The sequence below is a fragment of the Drosophila persimilis genome, unplaced genomic scaffold, assembly GCF_003286085.1.
Source record: "Drosophila persimilis strain 14011-0111.01,24,50 unplaced genomic scaffold, DperRS2 tig00001078-arrow-arrow-pilon, whole genome shotgun sequence".
Lineage (NCBI taxonomy): Eukaryota > Metazoa > Arthropoda > Insecta > Diptera > Drosophilidae > Drosophila > Drosophila persimilis.
In genome coordinates this window covers 117050-128573 of record NW_020825410.1, presented here as the reverse complement: position 1 = coordinate 128573, position 11524 = coordinate 117050, and the positions used below count along the sequence as shown (strand labels likewise).

Genomic DNA, 11524 nt, shown 5'->3' with positions numbered 1-11524 from the left:
TATGTAGGATATAAAAAGGCAAACATAAACAGAGTGAAATTAAAAAAGGCTAGATTTAAGGCTATAAGCATTTTCATAATTTTTCAAGCTTTTCCGTTTTCAAATAAGCTAGATCTAGCCTTAAATAGGCTAAAATGGCAACACTGCATCTATATACTGTATGGTTAGTGGTTCTTCTACTGGGGCACTTTGATACGCGCATGTACACTCTTACAAGCAAGCGTTGTTTACTGCTCGTGGAAGTACAGTATTGTGTTGCAAAATTCTTAAAAAAATTACAGAACAAATCACGTTAACTTAATCTCTTGGGCTCGTCCGGGAATTGAACCCGGGACCTCTCGCACCCGAAGCGAGAATCATACCTCTAGACCAACGAGCCGACTGAACGTTGAGCGCTCTATTATGGATTCAATGCGCGTGCTCGCCCTCTGCTGGTGTAAAAGGAATGACTATTGTATGCACAAGGGCTGCTAGGTTAGCTAAAACACAAACCTTTTAGTGTTGTAAGTGGCTAGAAAATAATGAAATTCATTTAATTTAAATAAAATACGATTTCAATTGTAAAAACAAGATTGGTTATGTAAGATATGAATATCAGTTCAAGATTTAATTATCGATAGTACTATAAGAAACACCAATGTACTTGATATATCGATACTTGTCGCGGACAAGTATTGATATGTCAGCATAATAGGATCGGCACACTTAGCACATCCCAGGGGAACGGTGGGACATATGTCAAAATCCCATTAAACTGGCACCATCCGTCATCCTACATCCATCATCAAAAACAGCCGATGCCAATAACAAGTTCATAATGTTTGCACGGAATATTTACTTTTCCTTTGTATAAAAATGGATGATGAAGACCTAGCAACTATTTTGGCTGTCGTTCAACAGCAAAATATTTTCCTGCACCAACTGATAATGTTGCCGCAAATGAATAATGATGATGATTATAACCCCTAATATGCTCTGCACACTGAGACCATCCCGGGGGAATGGTGGGATTTCTTGACAGATGTGAAACTCCGATTCACACTGGCACCATCCACCATTCGTCAAAAACAGCTGATGCCAATAACAAGTACATTATATTTGCGCAGAAGATTCATAATTTTTTTTTATATTGGATAATGAAGATGTAGCAATTATTTCGGCCGTGTTTCAACAGCAAAATATGCCAACAGCCCGATAGCAGCAACAGTTCTGGTGATTTTAATTAGTCAGCAGAACAGATAAGATCTGCAATAGCAAAATATTGTTTACACCATAATGAAAATTAGAAACTTATTAATTTATATTTCTCAGCACTTCCAATAAATCATTCTGGAATTTTTTTTGCGTGTGGATGAGGCTATTTTTTCCTTCCTCATATCATGTTCTTCTTCCTGTGAAGGTCCTTCTGCTCTTCGAATCGCTCTCTGGAGATTTCCATCCAAGAAGTGTCGACTTTTTTGGTTCGCTTTGGCGGGGGCCTTTGTTGCCAGAAAATGTGCTGGAGCTACATGATCCGTCCAGATCCAACTCGATAATGTTCGAAAAAAACTCATTATTAAAGAATAAATTATGCATAATGTGACAGCGCTTCGGCCGGGGTATGCTCGTCGCGCCGGGTTCCACAGAAATTTATTTGATCTCTGGGTGTGGTAGCTGAGAGAGTCTCGTGGTTCAAGAATAAGGCGGGACTTGAGCGGTAACAAAAGAAATAGCGTTATTTTTATTGTTCTTAAAAGGTACAAAGTTTGGTAGGTGCGCGGGTTTTTCTTCTGGCTCTTCCTTCGTGGTCGGCTGCCGGAGTCGTCCTTCGCGGTGGCCGCACGTGGTGGATGGTTGCGTGCGGGTCCTGGTGGCCGTCCGGTCGATGTCGGTCGAGGTCGCGGAGGTTTAATGCGCTCCTAGGAGAAGAAATGTTGCGGAGGTCTAATGCGCTCCGAGGAGAAGAACTGTTGCGGAGGTCGAATGCGCTCCGAGGAGAAGAAATGTTGCGGAGGTCGAATGCGCTCAGAGGAGAAGAAAGGTTGCGGAGGGTTAATGCGCTCCGAAGAGAGGAAAGGCGGCGGAGGTTTAATGCGTTCCGAGGAGGATGGGAGGTCGCTGGGGCTGCTGGTGGCTGCTACTGATGCTTACCTCTCCACTGGCCGGAGCCGAACGGATCCTGATCGCTCTAGCGGAGCCCCTTTTATTTCTTTTTTTGGTTTTAAATCATCTCAAGGATGATCGGAATTTTGATCGTAGCACTGTAGCCACATTGATCAGATACTGGTGATTGACAGGTTTGACGAGTTTGACAGGTCGGTGTATAAAAAAAGAAAAAAATTACTTAACTTTTTTAGAAAATAAACTGAAATTACTTTATAACATGATAAAGAAAAAAGGGGTCAAAAGTTTAAGTCAGCAGTTTTGATGAAGATTGCCAGCTCTCTGAGATGTAGCGGCTCTTTTTTGATTAATAATTGATGTAAATTGTTATAATATTTAAAAATTTTGAATTTCCTATTGAGCCCGGCAAATCTTTGGCAATCGAAGATCAGGTGTTCGGCATATTCAGTTACATTGCACTTTTCGCAGATATTTGAGTCAATTGCTTTGATGCTGTGTAGGAAGACTTTGTCGTATGTGTGTCCTGTCATAAGTCTGTTAATGGTCTTGATGCTTTTAGCATTCCATTTAAGAGAATAATGCCAGGGTTTACTGGGTATGTCTGGAAATATGTCTATGAGGCTGGATCCCTTCGTCCTACACTTCATCCTGTAGTCCTCATTCCATTTGTATACTAAAAAGTTCCTAATTTCTCTTTGAGCCTCCTTGTAGCTGTATTCTATATTTATTGTAACCCCCTCACTTGTAGCAGCCTTTGCTGCTGTCAGTCTTTTCGTTGCTGGCCACACCCTTGTGACCAGGGACCCATAGAATGTCAAGTTTCTGAATGTCTGATTGGTTAATTATGTTGTGAATCTCATTCACTAGGTACGAGTCTGTATTCTTATTACTTCTTCATCACTTAAAATCACAGCTTTTTTGTATTTATATTTAAGACATATTTCGCCTTTTTAATGCCTACGAGTTCGGCACCTACTGAGGATAATCTGTTTTCTACTTGTTTTTCTACTGTTGTACTTGTGGATATTTCCACTAGGCCATTCGACTATTCCTATGCCACATGTTCTTTCTGTAACTGAGGCATCTGTTGATAGAATGTTCCAGTCGTCCTTTCTGTACTTGTTCAGAATCTCATAAAATATAGTTTTTATTTCTTCATTCGAGTATTCTTCCTTAGCCTTAGTTAAAAATGTATCTAATACATGGATTTTGTTACATGTGTTAACACTATCACAGTCTTGAGTGTTTACAAAGATGGAATTCTCTTAAAGTACGTGTGTAACTCTTATCAGCTTTTGAGCCTCCTAACTTTAAGCAGTTCTTTGGCTGTAAGCCATTTCGCCCTGAAAACAGGTGGCATTACACCAGCGAGGACAAAAATTTCGTGTTTGCTTGTATCAGGTGGCACCCCAACACACCTTCTGAGTGATTTAGCTTGCGCTATTTCTATATCTTTGCTTGCTCCAGATCCTATGTCTGAAAAACTTGTGATAGCATATTCTTGTTTTGTGCTAATAAAAGCTTTGAAGATGTTGCTACTTGTTTTAGGTTTTAGACCTGATTTGATAGTAGTCGCAAGCTGGAGGAGTCTGTTGCCTTTTTTTGTTTGTTCTTTAACCATTTTTACATGACTGACATTTGACATGTTTGCGCTAATCAGTCTGCCTAAGAAACGGATATCATCGTACTTCTAGACCAACGAGCCGACTGAATGTTGAGCGCTCTATTATGGATTCAATGCGCGTGCTCGCCCTCTGCTGGTGTAAAAGGAATGACTATTGTATGCACAAGGGCTGCTAGGTTAGCTAAAACACAAACCTTTTAGTGTTGTAAGTGGCTAGAAAATAATTAAATTCATTTAATTTAAATAAAATACGATTTCAATTGTAAAAACAAGATTGGTTTTGTAAGATATGAATATCAGTTCAAGATTTAATTATCGATAGTACTATAAGAAACACCAATGTACTCGATATATCGATACTTGTCGCGGACAAGTATTGATATGTCAGCATAATAGGCTCGGCAAACTTAGCACATCCCAGGGGAAACGGTGGGACATATGTCAAAATCCCATTAAACTGGCACCATCCGTCATCCTACATCCATCATCAAAAACAGCCGATGCCAATAACAAGTTCATAATGTTTGCACGGAATATTTATTTTTCCTTTGTATAAAAATGGATGATGAAGACCTAGCAATTATTTTGGCTGTCGTTCAACAGCAAAATATTTTCCTGCACCAACTGATAATGTTGCCGCAAATGAATAATGATGATGATTATAACCCCTAATATGCTCTGCACACTGAGACCATCCCGGGGGAATGGTGGGATTTTTTGACAGATGTGAAACTCCGATTCACACTGGCACCATCCACCATTCGTCAAAAACAGCTGATGCCAGTAACAAGTACATTATATTTGCGCGGAAGATTTATAAATTTTTTTTATATTGGATAATAAAGATGTAGCAATTATTTCGGCCGTGTTTCAACAGAAAAATATGCCAACAGCCCGATAGCAGCAACAGTTCTGGTGATTTTAATCAGTCAGCAGAAAAGATAAGATCTGCAATAGCAAAATATTGTTTACACCATTAAGAAAATTAGAAACTTATTAATTTATATTTCTCAGCACTTCCAATAAATCATACTGGAATTTTTTTGCGTTTGGATGAGGCTATTTTTTCCTTCCTCATATCATGTTCTTCTTCCTGTGAAGGTCCTTCTGCTCTTCGAATCGCTCTCTGGAGATTTCCATCCAAGAAGTGTCGACTTTTTTGGTTCGCTTTGGCGGGGGCCTTTGTTGCCAGAAAATGTACTGGAGCTACATGATCCGTCCAGATCCAACTCGATAATGTTCGAAAAAAACTCATTATTAAAGAATAAATTATGCATAATGTGACAGCACTTCGGCCGGGGTATGCTCGTCGCGCCGGGTTCCACAGAAATTTATTTGATCTCTGGGTGTGGTAGCTGCGAAAGTCTCGTGGTTCAAGAATAAGGCGGGACTTGAGCGGTAACAAAAGAAATAGCGTTATTTTTATTGTTCTTAAAAGGTACAAAGTTTGGTAGGTGCGCGGGTTTTTCTTCTGGCTCTTCCTTCGTGGTTGGCTGACGGAGTCGTCCTTCTCGGTGGCCGCACATGGTGGATGGTTGCGTGCGGGTCCTGGTGGCCGTCCGGTCGATGTCGGTCGAGGTCGCGGAGGTTTAATGCGCTCCGAGGAGAATAAATGTTGCGGAGGTCGAATGCGCTCCGAGGAGAAGAAATGTTGCGGAGGGTTAATGCGCTCCGAAGAGAGGAAAGGCGGCGGAGGTTTGCGCTCCGAGGAGGATGGGAGGTCTCTGGGGCTGCTGGTGGCTGCTACTGATGCTTACCTCTCCACTGGCCGGAGCGGAACGTATCCTGATCGCTCTGGCGGAGCCCCTTTTATTTCTTTTTTTGGTTTTAAATCATCTCAAGGATGATCGGAATTTTGATCGTAGCACTGTAGCCACATTGATCAGATACTGGTGATGTTGTTTTTTGGCGAGTTTGACAGGTCGGTGTATAAAAAAAGAAAAAAATTACTTAACTTTTTTAGAAAATAAACTGAAATTACTTTATAGCATGATAAAGAAAAAAGGGGTCAAAAGTTTAAGTCAGCAGCTTTGATGAAGATTGCCAGCTCTCTGAGATGTAGCGGCTCTTTTTATACCCGATACTCAAAATGAGTATTGGGGTATATTAGATTTGTGGTAAAAGTGGATGAGTGTAACGTTCAGAAGGAATCGTTTCCGACCCCATAAAGTATATATATACTTGATCAGCATCAATAGCCGAGTCGATTGAGCCATGTCTGTCTGTCCGTCTGTCCGTCCGTCCGTCTGTCCGTCCCCTTCAGCGCCTAATGCTCAAAGACTATAAGAGCTAGAGCAACGATGTTTTGGATCCAAACTTCTGTGATATGTCACTGCTACAAAAATATTTCAAAACTTTGCCCCGCCTACTTCCGCCCCCACAAAGGACGAAAATCTGTGGCATCAATAATTTTGACGATACGAAAAAACTAAAAACGCAGAATCGTAGAAGATGAACCAGATCGTATAATTATTACAGCCAGAATCACGAAAACAATTTCACTCTTTCTCGCTCTGTCTCACTCTAACACACAGGTTTCATGGTCGGTTTTGCCAATTGCAAAATATGAGTTCAAGGATCTCAGAACCCATAAGAGCTAGAGCAACCAAATTTGGTATCCACACTCCTGTGATATCGGACTTTGACCGTTTCATGTCCAAATTTCGGCACACCCCCTTCCGCCCCCGCAAAGGATGCAAATCTGGGGATATTCACAAATCTCAGAGACTATTAAAGCTAGAGTAACCAAATTTGGTATCCGCACTTCTGTTAGATCTCACTATAAAACTTTTATCTCAAAATTTCGCCCCACCCCTTTCCGCCCACACAAAGGACGAAAATCTGTTGCATCCACAATATTGCAGATTCGAGAAAACTAAAAACGCAGAATCATAAATAATGACCATATCTATCAGGTTGCTGAATCTGGATCAGATCAGATCATTTTTATAGCCAAAAGGAACAAATCAATTTGCAGTGGCTACGCAGCGCCCGACGTCACGCTCAGACTGATTTTCTGTCTCTCTCGAACGCACTCTTTGTCGTGTCGTTTAATATTAGCGGCGTCTGCCGGAGGAGAGCCATACTGACTTAGTATCGGGTATAACCGTAGAGTTGCGGTGTCCGCAGCAACTCACAACGTTCCCCCTCGTTTGATTAATAATTGATGTAAATTGTTATAATATTTAAAGATTTTGAATTTCCTATTGAGCCCGGCAATCTTTGGCAATCGAAGATCAGGTGTTCGGCATATTCAGTTACATTGCACTTTTCGCAGATATTTGAGTCAATTGCTTTAATGCTGTGTAGGAAGACTTTGTCGTATGTGCGTCCTGTCATAAGTCTGTTAATGGTCTTGATGCTTTTAGCATTCCATTTAAGAGAATAATGCCAGGGTTTACTGGGTATGTCTGGAAATATGTCTATGAGGCTGGATCCCTTCGTCCTACACTTCATCCTGTAGTCCTCATTCCATTTGTATACTAAAAAGTTCCTAATTTCTCTTTGAGCCTTCTTGTAGCTGTATTCTATATTTATTGTAACCCCCTCACGTGTAGCAGCCTTTGCTGCTATGTCAGTCTTTTCGTTGATGGCCACCCTTGTGACCAGGGACCCATAGAATGTCAAGTTTCTGAATGTCTGATTGGTTAATTATGTTGTGAATATCATTCACTAGGTAGGAGTCTGTATTCTTATTTTTAATTAAATTAATAGCTCCTAATCCATCACTTAAAATCACAGCCTTTTTGTAAAATTATTTAAGACATATTTCGCCTTTTTAAGGCCTACGAGTTCGGCACCCACTGAGGATAATCTGTTTTCTATTTTGTTTTCTATGCCACATGTACTTTCTGTAACTGAGGCATCTGTTGAATGAATGTTCCAGTCGTCCTTTCTGTACTTGTTCATAATCTCATAAAATATAGTTTTTATTTCTTCATTCGGGTATTCTTCCTTACCCTTAGTTAAAAATGTATCTAATACATAGATTTTGTTACATGTGTTAACACTATCACAGTCTTGAGTGTTTACAAAGATGGAATTAAATTCTCTTAAAGTACGTGTGTAACTCTTATCAGCTTTTGAGCCTCCTAACTTTAAGCAGTTCTTTGGCTGTAAGCCATTTCGCCCTGAAAACAGGTGGCATTACACCAGCGACGACAAAAATTTCGTGTTTGCTTGTATCAGGTGGCACCCCAACACACCTTCTGAGTGATTTAGCTTGAGCTATTTCTATATCTTTGCTTGCTCCAGATCCTATGTCTGAAAAACTTGTGATAGCATATTCTTGTTTTGTGCTAATAAAAGCTTTGAAGATGTTGGTACTTGTTTTAGGTTTTAGATGTGATTTGATAGTAGTCGCAAGCTGGAGGCTTCTGTTGCCTTTTTATACCCGATACTCAAAATGAGTATTGGGGTATATTAGATTTGTGGTAAAAGTGGATGTGTGTAACGTCCAGAAGGAATCGTTTCCGACCCTATAAAGTATATATATTCTTGATCAGCATCAATAGCCGAGTCGATTGAGCCCTGTCTGTCTGTCCGTCTGTCCGTCCGTCTGTCCGTCTGTCCGTCCCCTTCAGCGCCTAGTGCTCAAAGACTATAAGAGCTAGAGCAACGATGTTTTGGATCCAGACTTCTGTGATATGTCACAGCTACAAAAATATTTCAAATATTTCATACTTTGCCCCGCCCACTTCCGCCCCCACAAAGGACGAAAATCTGTGGCAACCTTTTAGTGTTGTAAGTGGCTAGAAAATAATTAAATTCATTTAATTTAAATAAAATACGATTTCAATAGTAAAAACAAGATTGGTTATGTAAGATATGAATATCAGTTCAAGATTTAATTATCGATAGTACTATGTACTCGATATATCGATACTTGTCGCGGACAAGTATTGATATGTCAGCATAATAGGCTCGGCACACATATGTGAAAATCCCATTAAACTGGCACCATCCGTCATCCTACATCCATCATCAAAAACAGCCGATGCCAATGACAAGTTCATAATGTTTGCACGGAATATTTATTTTTCCTTTGTATAAAATTGAATGATTAAGACCTAGCAATTATTTTGGCTGTCGTTCAACAGCAAAATATTTTGCTGCACCAACTGATAATGGTGCCGCAAATGAATAAAGATGATGATTATAACCCCTAATATGCTCTGCACACTGAGACCATCCCGGGGGAATGGTGGGATTTTTTGGCAGATGTGAAACTCCGATTCACACTGGAACCATCCATCAAAAATAGCTGATGCCAATAACAAGTACATTATATTTGCGCGGAAGATTTATAAATTTTTTTTTATATTGGATAATGAAGATGTAGCAGTTATTTCGGCCGTCGGCTATTCACACTGACGACCATCCACCATCCACCATCCATTTCGGGGATGCTCCGTAAGGTTTTGCCGTTCCGAAAATTTCCCAGTTAGTCCACCATCCATTTTGGATGTTCCTAAACCGCACGTTTCTATGCGATAGTTAGCCGATGGTTTTCAAATGCAACTCTGAATAATTGTCATTCACAATTGAAAAATGGTATTCACTGCGAAAACGTAAACAATGATTGTGACAAAATTAACAAAAAACAAAAACAACAACAGAACAGCTCGGAAGGACAGCAGACCAAATTTTCGAAAAACTTATTAATAAAATGGATTTAGTGCCAGAAAACTCCTCCAGTGGTACGTTGAATAGATATATTTGTTTTTTATTGTTTATAATATATAATATTATTATACAATGCAGCAAACAAGAGAACAACAGCAGGCGGCAGGGTGAAATGGAGTGCCGCGCTTGAGTGCCTGCTGATTGACATATGGCAGGAGAAAATTGAAGATTTGCGCGGACCACGCAAAAATTCACATGTGTACATGGAGATGGCCGAGTCCATGAAGGAGGCTGGGCTTGAGCTTGGATGGGGCGAGATAAGGACAAAGCTCGAGAACATGACCAAAACATGATATGTTTTGCAAGTCTTGACTTCTGGTATATCATCGAGTCATTGCACCTTCCTGCAGAGCCGATATTTACATATGTAAATCTGTATCTAAAAAGAATCGGATTTAAATAATTTAGGACATTAAACCAACTTGCTAAATACATATTTTTGTGCCAGATATTTGCATACCTATAATCCAATAAAAGTTTAAAAACCAATTTATATGTAAACATATTGCTGAAGTTCTTATTGATTTCCTACCAATTGCACCTAGGCACTGAGGAAACCCAATTGCCTCGAATCCCTTTACGCACTCATCAATTTTGTCGGAAGTTAGGTAATTGGGCGACATGTACTCCTTCGAAAACTCGTCGATAAGTGCTCTGCAAAACTCGTGCAGGATATTACACACACTGTTTGGAGCTACACCGAAAAGCCTGCCAACTGTTCGGTACTCAGAGGTCGAGCCCAAAGTGTATAGCGCAATGGCGATGCGCTTTTCCAAAGGAATTGCAGCTCGGCAGTTGGAGTCCTTCTTTCGCAGCACTTCAAGCCGATTCACTAAAATATCAAAGCAGGGCCTCTCCATTCGGAAACTCTCTTTGAAAAACGCCTCGTTGTTTTCTGGTACATCTTTCTCCCAAAATGTCCCGAACCGCTTCTAAAACCATAAAATATGTCCTTGTACTTTAAACTTTGGTAGAAGTTAGTAGAAGTACTCACAAACGACCATAACCTTCCTGGCTTTTGTGTTTTTATGGCAGTTACCCAGTCAAGCATATCATCTTCGTCAAAGTTAAAGTCATCATCGTCATCATCATTATTCAACATTATTAGTTGGTGCCAGAAAATATTTTGCTGCTGTGCAACCACAGCCGAAATAATTGCTATATCTTCATCATCCATTATAATAACCAAGAATTAATAAATCTTCCGCGCAAATTTAATGAACTTGTTATTGGCATCAGCTGTTTTTGACGGATGGTGGATGGTGGATGGTGGCAGTGTGAATCGTAGTTTCACATCTGTCAAAAAATCCCATAAGATATGAATATCAGTTCAAGATTTAATTATCGATAGTACTATAAGAAACACCAATGTACTCGATATATCGATACTTGTCGCGGACAAGTATTGATATGTCAGCATAATAGGCTCGGCACACTTAGCACATCCCAGGGGAACGGTGGGAAATTTTGACATAGGTCAAAATCCCATTAAACTGGCACCATCCGTCATCCTACATCCATCATCAAAAACAGCCGATGCCAATAACAAGTTCATAATGTTTGCACGGAATATTTATTTTTCCTTTGTATAAAAATGGATGATGAAGACCTAGCAATTATTTTGGCTGTCGTTCAACAGCAAAATATTTTGCTGCACCAACTGATAATGTTGCCGCAAATGAATGATGATGATTATAACCCCTAATATGCTCTGCACACTGAGACCATCCCGGGGGAATGGTGGGATTTTTTGACAGATGTGAAACTCCGATTCACACTGGCACCATCCACCATTCGTCAAAAACAGCTGATGCCAATAACAAGTACATTATATTTGCGCGGAAGATTTATAAATTTTTTTTATATTGGATAATGAAGATGAAGAAGCAAAATATGCCAACAGCCCGATAGCAGCAACAGTTCTGGTGATTTTAATCAGTCAGCAGAACAGATAAGATCTGCAATAGCAAAATATTGTTTACACCATAAAGAAAATTAGAAACTTATTAATTTATATTTCTCAGCACTTCCAATAAATCATTCTGGAATTTTTTTTGCGTTTGGATGAGGCTATTTTTTCCTTCCTCATATCATGTTCTTCTTCCTGTGAAG

General features: G+C 39.9%; 1 protein-coding gene and 1 non-coding gene across 2 annotated transcripts; both read right to left on the bottom strand.

The window, feature by feature from the left end:
* Window positions 1–307: 307 nt before the first annotated feature.
* Window positions 308–379, bottom strand: Trnap-cgg. Its single transcript has one exon. It is a non-coding gene; the product is annotated as a tRNA-Pro (tRNA).
* Window positions 380–9732: 9353 nt separating this feature from the next.
* Window positions 9733–10514, bottom strand: LOC113566837. The gene is made up of 3 exons (XM_026994007.1): window positions 10407–10514; window positions 9873–10344; window positions 9733–9791 (listed from the first exon to the last, which is right to left on the bottom strand). The coding sequence occupies exons 1-3, from the start codon at window positions 10512–10514 to the stop codon at window positions 9772–9774; spliced, it is 600 nt and encodes a 199-aa protein (XP_026849808.1). The 3' UTR covers window positions 9733–9771.
* Between the last annotated feature and the right edge of the window lie 1010 nt (window positions 10515–11524).

Coding starts and splice junctions, on each gene's coding strand:
- LOC113566837 (XM_026994007.1), bottom strand. CDS start 10,514: ATGTTGAATAATGATGATGACGATGATGACTTTAACTTTGACGAAGAT. Junction 10,345..10,406: donor CAGGAAGGTTATGGTCGTTT/GTGAGTACTTCT, acceptor TTATGGTTTTAG/AAGCGGTTCGGGACATTTTG. Junction 9,792..9,872: donor AAACTTTTATTGGATTATAG/GTATGCAAATAT, acceptor GATTCTTTTTAG/ATACAGATTTACATATGTAA.